Source organism: Melanotaenia boesemani, chromosome 20, assembly GCF_017639745.1.
Source record: "Melanotaenia boesemani isolate fMelBoe1 chromosome 20, fMelBoe1.pri, whole genome shotgun sequence".
NCBI lineage: Eukaryota > Metazoa > Chordata > Actinopteri > Atheriniformes > Melanotaeniidae > Melanotaenia > Melanotaenia boesemani.
The window spans coordinates 26,246,856-26,266,002 of NC_055701.1; the positions used below are offsets into that span (position 1 = coordinate 26,246,856).

The 19,147-nt window shown below is 44.0% G+C and overlaps 1 protein-coding gene across 7 annotated transcripts in view; it reads right to left on the minus strand.

The window, feature by feature from the left end:
* The window catches only part of mipol1 (mirror-image polydactyly 1), an 85,483-nt gene that overhangs the window by 53,182 nt on the left and 13,154 nt on the right, over positions 1–19,147 (minus strand). For 3 of the 7 annotated variants that reach the window (XM_041971976.1, XM_041971972.1, XM_041971973.1), the window contains exons 3-7: positions 13,152–13,248; positions 12,973–13,016; positions 12,579–12,858; positions 6,360–6,465; positions 4,898–5,003 (exon numbers count right to left, since the gene is read on the minus strand). In XM_041971976.1, the coding sequence (XP_041827910.1) occupies positions 4,898–5,003; positions 6,360–6,465; positions 12,579–12,858; positions 12,973–13,016; positions 13,152–13,248 (633 nt within the window). The remainder of the gene's footprint in view (positions 1–4,897; positions 5,004–6,359; positions 6,466–12,578; positions 12,859–12,972; positions 13,017–13,151; positions 13,249–19,147) is intronic. The other 4 variants (XM_041971974.1, XM_041971975.1, XM_041971979.1 and 1 more) reach the window with 3 other exon arrangements.

The window sequence follows — 19,147 nt, forward strand, 5'->3', positions numbered from 1 at the left end:
CGTAGGCGGGCTGTCCCGGGGGGTTTTGGCTGCTGGCCCTGGGGGGAAGGTGCTGTTTTGGGGGTGGGGAGTGGGGGGCGGGGTGGGGGGTTGGGGGCCTGGCTCGTGTCTCCTCGCCTCCTGGCTGGGGCTGTCCCCCCGTGGCGTGGGGTGGCGGGAGGATGGTGGTGGGGGGATGGTGTTTGTGTGTGTGTGTGTTGGGGGGGGGGGGGGGGGGGGGTGGGAGAGTGGTGTGGGTGTGGGGGGATGGGTGGTGGAGGGATGGTGTGTGGGAGGGTGGGGTGTGTGGAGGTGGATGCGTGGTGTGTGGGAGGGGGGGTGGTGTGGGTGTGGGAGGATGAATGGTGGAGGGATGATGTATGTGTGGGAGGATGGGGTATGTGTGGGAGAATGTATGGTGCAGGGATGGGGGAGTGTGTGGGAGGATGGATGGTGGAAGGATGGTGTGTGTGCGGGAGGATGGATGGTGTATGGGAGGGAGGATGGTGTGTGTGTGGGGGAGTGGTGTATGTTTGGGAGAGTGGGTGATGGAGGGGTGGTGTGTGTGTGTGGGAGGATGGGGTACGTGAAGGTGGATGTTTGGTGTAGGAGAATGATGTATGTTTGGGAGGATGGGTAGTGGAAGGAAGGTGTGTGTGTGTGTGTGTATGGGAGGTGTGAAGGTGGATGAATGGTGTGTGAGAGGGAGGATGATGTGTGTGTGGGAGGATGGGATAGGTGTGGGAGAGTGTATGGTGGAAGGATGGTGAGTGTGTGGGAGGAAGGATGGTGTGTGTGTGGGAGGATAAATGGAGGAGTGGAAGGAGAGTGTGTGTGTTTGTGTGTGTGTGTGTTGGTCTGGGGGGGGGCAGGACTGGTTCTCGGGGTGTGCGGCTGGGCGCTGGGGTGTGGGGCTGGCCTCTGGTGGTGGCCGTCTGGGCGGGCCGGGTCCCCCCGGGTGGCGTGCTGGCCCTCGGCCTGTGGGGGAGGGGGGTGTCCCTGCGCTCCTGGGCCCGGGCCCTCTGCCCCGTCTGTCCCGGGCGGCCGGTGCCCGGGGGGGTCGGGGACTGCTGGCCTCGGCCCGCCGGGGCCGGTGCCCTGGGTCCGCGGGGCGGCTCCTGCTGGGGTCTCCTGCTGCTGCCTTCCTGGGCGGGCGAGTGGTCGTCTCTGTGGACCGGTCGGGGTCTGTTGCCTGCGGGGGGGCTGGTGGCCTGGGTCTCGGGACCGCTGGCCTGACTCTGGCCTCTGTTCAAGTGAGGTGGCATCTGCATGATCACTCTGCATGGTCACTCCTTCCTGAACGTCTACACACAGTCTTTGCGTCGCCGTGTGGCCGAGTTCTCCAACACATCCACACAGGTTTCTCTGCGCGTGTTCTTGAATACAGCAGTTTCACTTATATCTATTATCATATTTTGTTTCTTTTTTTTATTATTTCTGTTCTTATTATTATTATTACTCTTACTCTTATTATTATTATTGTTACTATTATCAACTAGTTGTGTAATGGCCTACTGGCTAGGATGATCGTAGCTATATATGTTGTAAGTAGTATGGATTACATGGTCTTCTGTATGATGTTTCAAGTCCCCACCCGCACTCCCCACACCCTTTCTGTCCCTCTCTCTCCCCTCCCTCTTCTCTCTACTTTCTTTTCTCTCTCTCTCTCTCTGTCCCCTCCGGTCGAGTCCAGCATTAAGAGTCTGATTTAATAAAGTTTTTCATCAAGAGGGACTTTATACATGTAGTATAAATCCCTGCTTGATAGAGTAAAATTGCCCAGCACCAGACAGCAGCCAGACAATCATTCTGTTTGCAACGATGCTGGACAAGACAGGTTAAAAAAAAAAAAAAAAAAAAAAAAAAGGCAATTTGCAGCAATGTCCGGTTTTCCTAATGTAATCGGCGCAATTGACTGCACTCATATTGCTATAAGGACCCCATATGTCGATGAATTCATGTATGTCAATAGGAAGCATGTGCATACTATCAGTGTTCAAGTCATATGTCAATCCAACATGATGTTGACAAATGTAGTTGCACGATGGCCTGGCTCTACACATGACTCTTACATCCTAGCGCAAAGCAGTGTAGGGAAGAGACTGCAGGCAGACGCTGTACGTGATGGCTGGCTTCTTGGTAAGACAATAACTTTATATTGACAACCAGCTTAGCCAGATGCAGACCACTGATGCACTGTTTCATTGAAATGCAGGGGACAGTGGCTACCCCCTCCGGCGCTGGCTCCTGACCCCCTTCCCAAACCCCCAGAGCGCAGAGGAGACCCTGTTCAATACCACTCACTCCAGTGCGCGCTCAACTGTAGAGCGCGCCATCGGCCTTTTAAAATGCCGGTGGCGGTGTCTGGATGCGTCAGGGGGTAGATTATTGTACCATCCCCAAAAGGTGTGCAGGATCATGAGGGCGTGTGGCGTGCTGCACAACCTGGCACTGAGGCACGGCATCCAACTACCTCCTGGCCTCCCCCCTCCTCGGAATGCCGACCCTCACCCACAGCCCCCTCCCAGACACAGGGAGTTCCAACACGGGGCACGGCTCCGTGAGGAGGTCATGCAGCGATTAAGCAGACAATAAGGTTCACTTTTTCACAAGCTCTTTTAATGTGTTTGGAATGTCGAACATAATGTCACACAAATTATGCAGTGTTGTTCTGATTTCCTTCAGTTCATTGATGGTTTCTTTTTGATCTCCGCCATGGTCCGCTCTGTCCCGCTCACAGAGTTAACTGAGGTAACTATGTGTTGCCACTCACGACACTTACTCTTATTTGTCACGCCACTACTGTGGCTACCAAACAAAATAATTTTTCGACTCTCCACCTCACTCACTAATGCATCGATTTCTGCCTCTGTGAAGTTGCGTTTTTTGGTTCGCTTCCCTGCGGTTGCCATTGTTCATGGATCACAACATGGATCAGCTGGCTCATTTTAATACACGCTGAGGTACTTTGCATTGACCATTTATGGTGGAAAGTGGGTGTGTAGTGGGCGGAACATGAGCCAAATTCACCTGCGCAAACTTCAAGGACGAGTGTGATTTATAAAGGGGAAATTGCTTGCACCTGTGCGTACGCACGGTTTTATAATTCAGAATATTTTATGGCGTACGCCAACTTCCGGTTTTGGGCGTAAGTACACTTTTAGTAAGAATCCTACGCACAGTTTTATAAATGAGACCCCTGGTCTTTCTTCTATACATGAAAATAAAACTGTTAAACCAGATCCAAGTCTGTCCTGTTGCTGTAGGATGAACAGCTAGTTCTTGGATGGGATGATCTGATTTGTGAATGCGTGTCTGGTGGAATGGAACCAGTTTGGAACGGAACCGGTCTGGTCTGACAAAGACCAGCTGTCATAATGACAGAATAAATGTAGAACATGATCAGGACGTCTCTCTGAAGAAAACTAAAACAAAAGGAAAATGAATGTTTTCAGACAAAAGTTTTTAAGGTCAGTAAAATGTCAGCAACACTATTGATTACAACATTCTGCTACAGAGGCTGGAACATGGTACTGGAAGTAAAGGAACCACATTGGCCTGGTTTAAGTCCTATTTATGACAGATTTCAGTTTGTTTAGGTAAATGATGAAGTCATGAAGTTCCTCAGGGTTCTGTATTTGAACCAATACTTTTCAAGTTGTCCCTTAAGGTAATATTATTAGACAACATGGTGTAAATGTTCATTTGTATGCAGATGATAGTCCGATATACTTATCCAAGTCTGATGACGTCTGATGAAACCATTCAGGGTTGACAGATTTCCATCTGATCCTGTTATTTTACTGTTTTAAACTGCTTGTTTTATTATGATTTGATGTTTTATTTGTTGTAATTTTATCTGTACAGCACTTTGGGTACCCTGGGGTATGAGAAGGTGCTATATAAAGATAGATAGATAGATTGATAGATAGATTGATAGATAGATTGATAGATAGATTGATAGATAGATTGATAGATTGATTGATAGATTGATTGATAGATTGATAGATAGATTGATAGATAGATTGATAGATAGATTGATAGATAGATTGATAGATTGATAGATAGATTGATAGATAGATTGATAGATTGATAGATTGATAGATTGATAGATAGATTGATAGATAGATAGATAGATAGATAGATAGATAGATAGATAGATAGATAGATTGATTGATAGATTGATTGATTGATTGATTGATTGATTGATTGATTGATTGATTGATTGATTGATTGAATGAAAATGCTGCAGCGAGTGTTCTTTGTTATCTCACTCCTCTCTTTGGAACCAACACCGAGTTTGGGTTTGGGAGGCAGACACCCTCTCTACCTTTAAGATTAGACTTAAAACCTTCCTTTTTGATAAATCTCATAGTTTAGGGTGGTCTTGTTATCCCTTAGTTATGCCACCATAGTCATAGACTGCTGAGGGACATCCCATGATGCACTGATAACGTCCTTTCATTTCTATTTATCTGCTCTTATTTTGTCGGCTCTATTAAGTTATTGGTTGATTGGTTGATTGGTTTATATGAACACATTTATTATAAATTGGATTAATGTGGATAATAAAATGGATTTGGTTTATTGGGGTCCCAATGAAATGACTTGAATTGATTATGCCTGTAAAGTACCATGAGATGTGAATTGGTGCTATACAAATAAAGCTGATTTGAATAACAAGACTGTCAGAGCCAAGTTGAGGAAGTTTTGCCATGTGTTTGTCTGGAGAATCTGGATCGGTCTAAATCTGTTGTGTAGATTGTTCTGTTCTGTTTATAAACACAGTAATGTTAACATCAGTGGTTTTGAGGCTGTAAACTAAACTTGGTGTGTATATATTCCTCTATGTAAGAAGCCATGTTTGGATCAAAGGAGTATAGACTGTGGCGTGCACCTCCCCCTCTCCCCTCCTCACATGTGGGTCTCTCCCAGTGTCGGGCCTCCCTTTGCTCCTCCATCAACTCCTCATCCAGCTCCCTCCTCTGTAGCTCCTTCTCCTTGTGGACGAGCTGCTCCTGCAGCTAAACAACAGCAGAGTCACAGAGGCAAAGGTCATGGTTTCCTAAATGCAATTGGAGATGATGATGACTCTGATCTCATCCCCAAAACACAACAGCTGAGTTTCTGTTAAAATACACTCATTATCCACTTTATCAGGTCCACAAATATCTAGTTCAAACTGAGCAATAAGGAATAAGGAAGAAAAAGGTTTTTAGTGACTTTGTACGCGGCACGGTTGTTGGTTTGAGTATTTACTGGGATTTTCACACACAACCATCTCCAGGGTTCACAGAGAATGGTCTGACAAAGAGAAAATATCCAGTGAGCAGCAGTTGTCTGGACCAGAATGTCTTGTTGATGTCAGAGGTCAGAGGAGAATGGGCAGACTGCTTGGAGATGATGGAAAGGCAACAAGTCAAATAAGCACTGATTTCAACCAAGTTATGCAGGATTAGCATCTCTGAACACACAACATGTCCAGCCTTGAAGCAGATGGGCTACAGCAGCAGAAGACCACACTGGGTGCCTCCTGTCAGCTAAGAAGAGGAAACTGAGGCTACAATTCACACAGACTCACCAACACTGGACAATAGAAGATGGAGAAACATTGCTGGTCTGATGAGTCTCCATTTCAGCTCCACATTCAGATGCTAGGCTCAGAATTTGGTGGAAGCATCATGAAAACATGAATCCATCCTGCCTTGGATCAAAGCTTCAGGCTGCTCCTGGTGCAGTGGTGTGGGGGATATTTTCTTGGCCCACCTTGGGCCCCTTAGTAACCACCACAGCTTATCTGAGTATTGTTACTGACCATGTCCATCCCTTTATGACCACAGTGGAGCATCTTCTGATGCTACTTCCAGCAGGACAATGACCCATGTGACAAAGCTCAGATCATCTCCACCTGCTTTCTAGAACATGACAGTGAGTTCACTGGACTCCAACGGCCTCCACAGCCACCAGATCTCAGTCCAGTAGAGCAGCTTTGGGATGTGGTGGAACGGGAGATTCTCATCATGAATGCAGCCAACAAACCTGCAGCAACTGTGTGATGCTGTCATGTCAATATGGAGCAAAACCTCTGAGGAAGGTTTCCACCACCTTGTTGAGTCTATGACACCAAGAATTAAAGCATTTCTGGAGGAAAAAGGAGGTCCAACATGGTACTACAAGGTGGACTTGATAAAGTGGATGGTGGATGTAATTCCTAATGTCCCCCAGCATGAACCTCCAGAGCTGCTGGGAAATTAAATTTAAAAAATGACTTGGTTCATCTCTGAATGAATTATAAATTGTTAATTCTTTGTTCTAAACAAAGGAAACGATTTGTTCAGAAACACAGCAAACAAACTGAAAGCAGAGTTTCTCCAGTTTACCTTGTTGTTTACTTCTCGCAGAGAGTCGAGTTCCTTCAGTAAGAATGAGATGTTTTTGTCTCGATCAAAGCTGTGGAGCGGAGCTGATGCAGAGGTCTGATGATGGCTGCAGGACACAAAGCACATCATTAACCCTCAAAACTTAAAGCCATATTTGCTATTTTTAGTGCACGTTTTTTCTTTTTTAATATAAAACTGCCTGTAGAAGCTGAACTCTTTTAACCCCAGTCAGCATCAGACATGATGTTTCCAGCCTCAGCTTCAGATTATGAGGCTAAAATGATGTAAAATGAATGTATGAATAGATATAGCAGCATAAAGGCCGTCCAGAACAAGAAAACAGAATTTATTACTAACAGAACTTTGTAGAAATAACACACAGATCAACAGTGACCAAGCCTTTTCTCATCTTCACATCATTCTCTCAAGTCTTGGCTTTCAGAAGAAAAAAATATTGACATTGAAACAAACACACAACAGAAACTATTTCCATATTTCCACTTTTTCCTCATTTACAGTTATTCCTGCAATTACTTACCTGCTATCCTCACTAAACCAACTCCAACTCAGCTACTTTTTGGCACCACCATGCACCAGAAATGTCTTCTTGGCTTTATTCCAGCCAAGCAACACAGTGATATTTATGATGAAATGTGGTAAATAATGCTGTTGTCATGGATTATTGTGCATTTAAATATAGAGCTTCTGAATAAACACTACATTTTGTGGCTGGATTGTCCTCCTGGATGAGATATAAATGTCTGGAAAACTTCTGTAGATTACCTAAAGGGTAAACTATCCATCACAATTTACGCCACAGAGTTACACACCACTGAGAAACTGCAGATGATAAGCGATGGTGCTCAGGTGTACCAGAGATCTAGAGGAACTTTAAGGTTTAGACCAGCAACACTGCGGTGAAAACTGAAGACCTGATCTCTACAGCAAACATCTCAGTGTGTATTTATCCTGAAACAGGTGAGCCTCTCCATAACTGGAACCACCTGGTCTGACATGAACTGAAACTGTCAGCAGCAGAGAAGCTGCAATGTCGGACAGAAGGTGAATGCAGCATAAAGTAGCTGCTGGTCAGTGAGGCTACGATTGGTCGGGTGTGCTGTGACATCATCCCAGAGTGTGTTTCATTAGTGTTTCACCTGTGTGTAGTCAGGTCAGGTGTTTTAAAGCGAGGTTGTGGCCTCACATTATCAGCTGCAGAGCTGCAGGCTGCAGCTTTAATAAGTTCTGACTGATGTTCGCCTGTAATTCTCTCATATTACCTTAAAGGTCAGGCTGCTTCTTAGCGTAATAAAGCAGGTAAACAAGACACTGAATATGGCTGACTGTCTTCTGTAATTGACTGTTTCTGACTTTATTATATCAGCTGCTGCTAATCAACTTCTTCTCCTTCCTGCTCTTACTATCTTTCTATTTCTGCCTGGCCTTCCAACACTTCAACTAATCAAATGAAATCTAAATTTAACACAGTGACACAGCTCCAACTGCTCCTCAGCTTTATTTGAAAAGTATCTAAAGAGGAGACAAATTAAGCTGAATTACACAAAGATGGGAGGTTCAATGAAAAGCAATAAACTTTTTAATAAATGTCTCTGTGGTGAGGCTCTAAACATATCACATTAATCTGCTCAAAAACACACAAGAACTTGACATTATGGAATTTCCAATAAATGTCAATGTGTAATAGTGTATAGGTCTGATAAATCACATCTTATCTGTTGTTTTCAGAGGGTTGCAGCTGAGCTCCGGTTCTGACCCGAACTGTAAACTGTTAATAAGATCAGTCCTGATTTACATAGTCACCATCAGTTTGTCACTTCAGTTCATATCATGTGTTCTACCAAAATGAAAAGAAAAAAAAAATCATGATTTAATGATCTGTTCATTTTACTGTCACCATGACAACCTGAGCCTCAGCATCATGTCAGACATCAGCTTTTTACAGGCTTGGACAGACAGAAGAGTGCTGAAGATGCTCTAAGAGGTGCTTTGAGGCCACAGATTGGAACGTCCTCTGTGAACCGCATGGAGATGACATCAATGGCATGACACGAGTGTATAACAGATTATATAAACTTCTGTGTGGACAACATCATCCCAACAAGAGCAGTGAGATGCTTCCCCAATAACAAGCCCTGGATCAGCAGTGACCTGAACATTACATTACAGTCATTTTGCTGATGCTTTTATCCAAAGCGATTTACAGTGGTTAGACAGTAGTGTTAAGGGTCTTGCCAAAGGACCCAGATGGAAGGTGTTCATGTTCATCCCCATGGGGGATTTGAACCCTGGTCTCCCACATGGGGAGTCTGATGCTCTACCAATTGAACTAACCAGCCAAAAAAGCTGCTAAGCATAAAAAAGAAAGCTTTCAGGGATGGAGATATGGAGTTACTGAAGACAACACAAAAACAACTAAAAAACAAAGATTGAAAAGTGTGAGGAGAACTACAGGAAAACATTAGAAAGCAGCTCCAGCAAAACAGTGTAAGGGATGTGTGGTCAGGAGTGAAAAAGATCATCAGCTTCAAGTTAATGGGGGATCTGACTGATGGAGGTCTGGACAAAGCTAAAGAGCTGAACATGTTCTTCACTAGGTTCAGTTCACCCCCTGCCTCCGGCCCAACAGACCGCACACCCTCCACGAGTCCACAGCTTTCCTGTCACATGTCCACTGTCACCTTGCAGCACAGTCATGGACCTTAACATCCTCGTCTCTCTCAACTTCAGAACATATTAAAACGCCTTCCATCTCCACCTCTAGTCTGTCTGTCTCCTGCAGTCAGGTGAGGAAACAACTGGAGAAAATTAACTGGAACAAGGCTGCAGGTCCAGATGGTTTCAGCTCCAGGTTCTGAAAACTTGCTCAGAACAACTATGTTGGATTTTAAACTCTGAAAAAAGTTTATGTGCTGTGAAAAACATCCTGCCATTTTTCCAGGACCTAAAAAATCCCAATCATCTGAACCAAATTCTATTCTATAGTCATTTGACAGATCCCCCCACCCACCCAATAGTCCTTTGTTTAATTACGAGATCACAGTTTCACAAATAAAGTGCAGACAGCTTATTTAGTGCTGAGTTGAGCCAAAGAACTGGACAAATCTCTAACTCATTGAGAATTGACCAGCGGATCTGGCAACCCGTAGGGAATCAGTGACTGACAGGAGAGCAGTTTCAGTAGAGCGGCCTTGCCAATAGCCAGACTGATATGGATCTAACAGGTTGCTGTCTTGGAGGAACTGTGAGACCTGACTGAAGACAGCATGTTCTAGTAATTTAGACATGAATGGAAGCAGTGAGACCTGCCGGTAGTTTTCAACCTGGGCTGGGTTGAGTGCGGGTTTCTTCAGCAGCAGGGTAACCTGAGCTGCTTTAAGGCAGAAGGAAAGACAACGGATTTAAGAGAGGAGTTGATAATATGGGTTACTACAGATTTGACTGTAGGTAAAATGCTGTGCAGGATGTCAGAAGGAACAGGATCAAGAGGACAGGTCGTGGGCTTTGAGTTGACTAGAAGTTTAGAGACTTCGTCCTCATTTAGAGAGCGGAAAGAGCAGAGTGAGGCACCAGATGCTGGTTTGGTAAGGCTGAGCTGGTCAGGCTCAGTGACTTGATTACTGTTGGTAGCAACCTTTTCAGTGAAGTAGGAAACAAACATTTCTGCAGTCAGCACAGTGGGAAGCTGGGCAGGTGGTGGAGATAGAAGAGAGTTAAACACCATGAACAGTGTGTTGGGATCTTGTTCTGATAAAAGTCTATCTTTGCAGCCTTTAGGTACTCTGACAAGTCAGTGTGCTCTTTTGATTTCTGCTGCCCAGAGTCCTGCTCTGTGATTTCTTAGAACCTCAGTGGGCCATGGACTGGGAGGATTTTGTCTAGGACAGAGTTTGTCCAGAGAGGAGCAGAGTGTTTCTGTAGCTTCATTAACAGACAATTAGGAGAAGTAGAAAGGGAGTAAACCTTGTCAAAATGACTACAGACCAGCTGCCCTAACATCTCACATCATGAAATTCTTGCAGATACTGTTATTGGCTCACACCAATGAGCAAGTCCACACCTTTCAGGACCCATTACTGGTGAAGACGACGTCCCACACACATTTCACAGTGGCCAGGCACCGGATGTAGTAGTGCTGCTTTTTCAACTTAGGTTTGAACCAGCTGGTGCATTTTAATTGGAAAAAACAATTGGTTCTGACTTTAAAAGTCTGTTCTCAGTAAAAAAAATTGCGGCTCTTCACAAACCATGACATCATCAAAGGGAAAAGGTTGGATTCACCGAGTGCCTCATTTCTAAAACTGTGCATAGCAAAGATGACTACAGGTGGCGTATGTAGGGAAAAAAGGAAATGTGGCGCACAAAAACTTCCAGATTTATAAAAGAGTGCGCAAGCAATTCCCACTCCTGTTTGCGTTTATAAATCAGAATCAGAATTTATAGAAACCATAAATAATAAATAAATATTCATACCATTTCCATGATGGCTCAAAAGTGAAAAAATGGAAGAAGCAGATTTTTTTCAGAATGTGAGATCCTGATGGACCAAGTTGAAAAATGTAAAAAGGTTTTATTTGATGGAGATGGCGTGATGGTCATCACCATGGTCAGAAAGGCAGAATAGTGGCAGCAGGTGACAGATGCTGTCAACGCCGTGTCAGAGGAAAGGCATGCCAGTAATTTAGTCCTTTGTTTTAACTTATAACATAAATATGTACAGATATAACTGAGACAGGTAGCAGTTTATTTAGTGTTAATATTTCTTTCTAGTTCCTGGGTGTTCCAGCTGGGTGGGCGGTGCTGCAGCTGTAGCTGGAGAGGGTGAGGCCAGAGACTCCACGCAGCACCGCAGCAGCCATGTCCTCAGAGGAAGTCCTGCAGGTTCGGAGGGACACAATCACTGCTTTTAACTAGGTGGACAAAAAGTTGTGGAAAATAAAGGCTGTCTGGACAAAAGTTGGGACAACACTAAAAAAGCAATGTGGGGAAAAAAGAAAAAAAAATCCACCTCTTGTGTGCTTCATAAGCATTCCATCACTTGTAGAAGCTCCAGCATCAAGTCTGCATCCCACTCTGCTGGGTCCTAGAGTGAATGAGTCACTTATTCCTCTTATTGAGACTTTAGTGCAGTCAGGAGTGCCTTCTAAAATCAGGGAAACTGGACATTGCTACAAACTGCGTTGTTTTGCTTGCCTGGTCATTCCCAGAGTAGGAAAGATAATGTAATGTTGTGACAAACCAAGGATGCTGTCTAACACATCTGGCATGACACGGCTGAAATTTGGCTGTGATATCTCTGAGCTGTCAGCAAGGTTTCCTCTGGAAGGTGCCAGTTGCCAGAAAACCCACTTGCAGAGGGACTGGCATGGTGTGGTTCCTCCTGGTGCGTCTCTGTAACGCCGGGCCTAAAGCATCACAGAAAAACCAACATCGTTTTTTTTTTGTTTTTTTTTTTGAATAGCTACAGGTGGGGGAAATACCCTGACTGTAGCCTGCACGGCAACAACGCCTTTTTAATTAGTAAGAACTGATTTGTCTGGCACATTTTGGCAGCAGACTGTCCACCTTATAATTTAGTGTGAATGTATTTCATAACATGTTAGTTTGTTTCACAATGGCAGAACATATTTTAGTGGTTGAGGTTCATATTAATAACATACATATCCATTTTGCTTTAAATTCTCATTTTTTAATCCTTTTTTTGTTGTGTGTGAGCATGCACTCACCCGAGTTTTAATATCAAATGTGTCTCTATGTTCATTTTTGCATATAACTTGGATATATAACGTATGATGTGAAAGGTAATATTTGATTTTGAACAAATGCCTCACATTGCACATCAGTCTTTGGTTTTATTCTGTGCTGCTGGTGTTGCAGTTTCTCGTTTCGCCAGATTTTGTGTGTATGCCAGGGTCAGAGTTTCATGGTGGTAGAAACATTCTCCCGCCAAGTTTGGTTTTATAAACCCCTAAAGTTGAATATAATTGGCGTATGCCAGTTTTTGTGTGTCTGCCAGCTTTATAAATGACCCTGACCACCAGACCATTGGAGAACTAATGTTTAAATAAAGTTTAAAATAAATAAATAAATTATTCAGTGGTCAGCATGGAGCCTGAATCATTTTTCATGGTCCACCATGAGAAAAGCACCCCAGGGTTACATGCAGCTACAACAGCTCTACCTGACAGAACCAGAACTCACTTGTCACCAGCAGTAACCAGGTGAGGTCTCAGACCAGGGCTACCAGGACCTCTACATGTTGGACCTTCATCTGGGGAATCCCTGTAGCTCTCTGCCCACGGAGAAGGGCCTCTGCTAGGAGAAAGGTCTGCCTCCATCTCCCCTGGAGCTTTCTGAAAGCTGAAGGACAACGGAGATGCTGAGTTCCTGAAAGATGGAGAGGAGGTGGGGGAGACGGACCTCCTGTGGGAGACAGGGGACGGAGACCAGGAGACAGGAAAATCCAGAAGGTTCTGAGAGGCTGAGAGAGAGAGAGAGAGAGAGAGAGAGAGAGAGAGAGAGAGAGAGAGAGAAGATATTCTGTCTTTTGATACATCTAATCAATGCTACGGATGGATGGACTGATGGATGTTACCTTGGGGCCGGCCGCTGAGGTCCTTCTTAACGTTGCTCTCCAACCTGTAACAACATGAGAAACAACATGAGTCAGGTCCTGACTGAGCCAGGCTCTGATTCTTAGCCAGGTCCCGATTCTGAAGCGGACCCAGTTTTTAACTCTAATCCTGGTGATTTAGCAGACGGTTTTGGGCTTACCTGTCAGAACCACTGATGGGCAGTCGGGAAGGTGAAGGCAGGCGCTGTCGCAGTTCCACATTCACTCTGGGATTAGCTGAAATATCAAACAAACAGCCTGAACCCAAACAGGACAGGGATCCATCATCAGAAGTTCTGCAGGAATTAAAACTCATGTGAGTGTCTCAGTAACAGAAGAACTGAATCAGAAAGTCTGACTGGCAGTACCGCCCAGACACCTGAACATCAGAGGACATCACCTATGTTTATGTGGACACCAATCCGATTGCAATCAATCTGATGAGCGAATCCAGCTGACATATTTACCTGGATGCAAGATGAATTGATCTGATCAGCTGTATTAACACGATGGACAGATTTTATACGATCGTAATGCTTTCAACAAGCACAATGCCTACCAGTTCGGAAGAAGAAGGGTTTTGTTTTTTGTTTTTTTGTGTGTGTGTTTGTTTTTTTCAATTTGAACCTTTAAGTTGTCAAAATGCTCAATAAACTAAAACTCTTTCAATTTCTAACAAAAACATTATATTCACCACAGTCCAGTTCCGTTTTGCTGCAACCATTTTTTGAGTCTTCCCTAAAACTTATGATATAACGTAACACGTGCTTCGATTCAGTTCAAATTTATATATATAGCACATTAAAACAACTTCAGCTGACCAAAGTGCTTCACACTGTAGTCAATAAATACATGCAACACAAATAAAAAAATAAACATAATGAAATACAATCATAACATCAAGCCAAGCTAAACTCCAATTTTTCAGGCCAGGGAGAAGAGGTGAGTTTTCAATCGAGACTTAAACTGACCTACAGAATGAGAGGACCTGACAGACAGATGGAGGGTGTTCCACAATCTGGACGCAGCCACGGAGAAGCTCTATCACCTCTGGTTTTTGGCCTGGTTTCTGAGACAGCCAGCAGGAACTGGTCAGCTGACCTCAAGGGCTGCCCCAGCTCTTTTAAATAAAATGGGCCCATAGTGTGCAAACACTTAAAAATAATAATAGAAAAAAACCTAACTCAAATTCAAGTTCAAGCACCACAGAATGATCAGAATGAGTGTATACATGCTTATTTTTTCCTGCTGATCCGATTGTGAAAAGGTTTAAACCACAACTTTCGATCAGATTGAGAATTCTTTCCGATCGAGGCCAGTAGGATCAGCAGACAGGTTTACAAGACGCATTGATCTTCTTATTGTACATTCGACTGGATCATAAGTGGTCCATGTAAACATGAAGCCAGAGACTGCAGCAACACCTCAGAGCCACTCAGATCACGCCTCCTGACATAAATGACAGGTGAAGTGTGTCACATGATGTCATCCCTGTGTGTCACATGATGTCACACCTGTGTGCCTGCTGGTCAGTGTGCGAATCTGAGCTGTTTTCTCTTAATTCAGCATCTTTTCTTCTTCACAAGGAAACTTTTCTAATTTTCTAACACCCCTTCCTCCCGCTCCCCACCCCCGCAGCCTCCCCCATGGTTCTGATCTTCTTGTGGACTCAGAGCTAATTGATGGCGGCAGCTCTTCTTATTATTCATGTACAATTACAGATGTGATAATGTTCCTAAATCCTTCTAAATGACCGTTCATGCCTCGCCTTTGCTTTGAAGTCTCGTCAAAGATGGAAAAAATCGGCAGAAAAAAGAGGAAACACAAAGGCCAATCAGAGGAGCAATCTGCATCAACCAATCAGGGAGGGAGGGGGGAGGCAGGGGGAGATGTGTGTCCCCCACCTCAGCTTTTCTTTTTCATGGAATATTAACTAAAGTCCATTAATTTTTTAAGCTGTATTTAATACATTTTGTGCAGAAAGTTTGGAGCGGTGAGAGTCGGGTGTTCCAGCTGACTGCATGAATATTAATGACGGTGTTACCATGATTAAAGAGGCTTCAAGTCAAATCCAACACAATCCGCCTGTGATCCACCCTGCCGCCGCCACCACGCCGCCGCCACACCGCCACCATGCCTCACATGAATTTAGATACGGACATTAAGCCAAGGAGAGACATACAGAGGACACACAGAACATACAGTAAATATGATGCACACACACATCTGCAGATAAACAGACACCATCCTAGTCCTGGTCCAGTCCAGTTCACTTAACAGATCAGATCCAGTTCACTTAACAGATCCAATTCAGTTCACCTAATAGATCTGGTCCTGTTCATCTAACAAAACTGGCCCAGTTCACCTGATAGAACCGGTAAAGTCCATCTAACAGATCTGGTCCAGTTCACCTAACAGATCCGCTCCGTTTTACCTAACAGAACGCTCCATCTCATCCTACAGATCCAGTCCAGTTCACCTAACATCTGCTCCAGTTTACCTAAAAAAAACTGATGCAGTTCAGTTAAAAGATCTGATCCAGTTCACCAAACAGATCCGGTACAGTTCACCTTACAGAACTGGACCATCTTACCTTACAGATCCAGTCCAGTTCACCTAACAGATCAGGTTTGAAACCACCTGAGTAACAGAACTGATGTGAAACCAGTGGATGAACAGAACTGGTCACACTGTGGACATTTCACATGTTTTTATTTGTTTAGTTCATGACATCATGTGACATCATGTGACATCAGAAGGTTTATTATTCCTTGTTCAGCAGCATGTCATCGTACAGAAGGTCTGGAAATGTTCAGATTTCCATGAAGCAGAAGGAGTTTGGTCTACAGCAGCAGAAACGTCCCCACAAGATAGAAATGTCCACACCAACACAGAGGAGCATACACACATTCCCGTTCACACAGACCAGAGTCTACAGCCCACCCTAAGCGTGTGTGTGGACCACCCACTCAGCAGATTAAAGACCGTCTCCTCCTCCTCTCTTCATTCAGCCTGATCCGTCTTTCTTCTTCTTCTGTCATTAAATTAAATCTCTTGACCACAGTGTGTGTGTGTGTGTGTGTGTGGTCAATCAGAGAAATAGGGCTCTGATCAGTGACAGTGGATCAATAAAGGATACACAGATCTTTTAAAAAACACTTGTTCTGTTTCAGCTCCATTTGCTTTCTGAATGTCTGACAGATCTATGAAGAGAGCAGCTTCATCTCATTTATCTGTGGAATAAATCCACAGCAACAGCAGCTTCTGGTTTCTACTGTCTCAGATCAGGTGGTTTTTAATCACCTGTTGTTCAGGTGTACTAACCTCTTGTTTGTTTCTTACTACAACTAAATTTCAAACACAGCATCTATCGGAAAGCTCCCAGTTGGGCTTCAGGAAGCAGAACCTCCAGTTATCAGACCCCTCTCTGTGGAATCAGCTCCCAGTTGGGCTTCAGCTGGGGTCGCCAGTGTTGAATAATGTTTTGAATAGGGAGTAAATTTATTGCCATTAATGATGCAGTCCTGCTGACAGTGGCACTCATTTTACTACCTGATCAAATACGGAAACCTGTTTGTGTTTCTTTGTGCATGCTGGTGATTGTGATGGTAGGATTTACGAAGAACAAACTGAGGCTCTGCAGGCAGATAATAGGAACAGCAACATCTCCTTCACATGAAGTAAACATCCAGTGATCGAAACAACTGTAGGCCTAAAGATGTAATGGAAGGCTACATCAACTCTAAGATGGTGGAGACTTCTCTTCCACCAGCTTTCCTCAGAGTTGGAAGCTGGCTGTTGGAAGCTGGAGCTCCTCTCTGCTGACAATCTACATCTTTCCCCTGCAAACTCAACACATACCCATCCTCCCCCCTGTCCAGCCAGCTGAATTAGCTGCACATGCTCAGATGGGTGCTGAGACAGGACCAACTTCCGGCTGAGAAACAGACACAGTCATGGCCTCCTGAATCTAAATGTTTGTTGTGTCTGAATTTTCGGCTTGTGTCTGAGTGAAAATGTGTTTTCTGAGGTTCTGATGACGATTAAGAGGATGAATGCGAGAGTGAAGGGGTGTCAGACAGCAGGTCCTGACTCAGATGCTCAGCTAAACCAAACATAATCAGGAAAAGATGATCAGAGTCTTCAGTGAGCAGATACAACAGGAGCAGTGCCATGTTCCTGCATCTCATCAATCAAAGTAAAATAACTGTTACCATGGTAACACCATCAACTGATCTCCAGCAGCTCTGATTCCAACACTTCATTGCAAATGGATCAAATACATCCTCTACATCCTTTCTAAGGACAGACTCTGTCCTGCTGTCTCCAGAGTACAAGGACAGGTCCACATCACCCAGCACATGACCCGCATCAGGCTGGTAACAAAGATTTCAATCCACATCACAGACTTTAGGAGGAGTTGGGAATTTTGATCCAGATTATAATCATAACAACTACCACCTAATTCTAACAAGAACATCTTTAAACTTTCACACAGTAAATATGTGTTTATAGATTAGCTCAAAATCTGAGGAATATAGCATTTTATCCAGGATGGGAACTCAGGACGTCAGGATCTGATACTGTGGAACCATAACACCAGCTCCTATTCAGGTTTCAGTTTCACCTCCCAACAATTATGAATACTACTGATTATTAATAACTAGATCAGAATCTGCATGATCCACATACTCAAAATTGTCTGTAATTAATGAAAATGCTGTCATAATTTTTGTTATAGTTTCTATTATTAGTTATCTCTTAATTCTTATTATTGTTATTATAATCTGGAAACCTGTTTCGCTGACTCATGTCACCAACATTTATTCAGGTATAATCTGTCAACCGTTCTTCAGTCATGCTCAGTGGGTCCGGGTTCTGGTTTAAGGTCATCATACATCCACCATCTGGTCACTGTACAGTCATGTGACTGATGGATAAACAAGAACTCAGGTGGTTTTGGGTTGTTGCAGCAGGAGAAACACCATCATTGAGCTGTGTGAAGGACAGCAGCTCTCCCTGATGGACAAGCTGACTCATTACAGCTGTGGGTTTAAACTTGTGTTTGGGAGTTTAACCTGCAGTTACACTGAAAACCTGCAGTTACACTGAAAACCTGCAGTTACACTAAAAACCTGCAGTTACCCTGTGCACCTGCAGTTACACTGAAAACCTGCAGTTACCCCGTACACCTGCAGTTACACTAAAAACCTGCAGTTACCCTGTACACCTGCAGTTACACTAAAAACCTGCAGTTACCCCGTACACCTGCAGTTACACTAAAAACCTGCGGTTACCCTGTACACCTGCAGTTACACTGAAAACCTGCAGTTACCCTGTACACCTGCAGTTACACTAAAAACCTGCGGTTAACCTGTTATTTTGCACTTGGATACCAGAATTTTATTCTGGAACACCTGTAGTTACTCTAGAAACTTGCAGTTACCCAGTACACCTGAAGTTACGCTGAAAACCTGCAGTTACCCTGTACACCTGAAGTTACACTAAAAGCCTGCAGTTACCCTGTGCACCTGCAGTTACCCTGTACACCTGCAGTTACACTAAAAGCCTGCAGTTACCCTGTACACCTGCAGTTACCCTGTACACCTGAAGTTACACTAAAAGCCTGCAGTTACCCTGTACACCTGCAATTACACTGAAAACCTGCAGTTAACCTGTTATTGGATACATTGGATACCAGAATTTTATTCTGGAACACCTGCAGTTACTCTATAAACTTGCAATTACTCTGTAACACCTACAGTTACACTGAAAGCCTGGAGCTACCCTGTAATTCTGCAGTTACACTGGACACCTGCAGTTACTCTTTACATTTACTCCTGACATGTGCAGTTACTCTGCAACACCTGCAGGTACTCTGGAACACCTGCAGTTACTCTGGACACCTGCAGTTACTTTAAACACCTACAGTTACCTTGGAACACCTGCAGTTACTCTGGTACACCTGGAGTTATTCTGCAAAACCTGCAGGTACTCTGGAACACCTGCAGGTACTCTTGACACCTACAGTTACTGTGAACGCCTACTATTACTCTGGACACCTGCAAATATCTGCTGTCATTGTAATGTTTTCATTTCCAGAATTAAAGCTGGGTTTAGATTAACTAAAGAAACAGAAATGTTCCTTTTATATTTT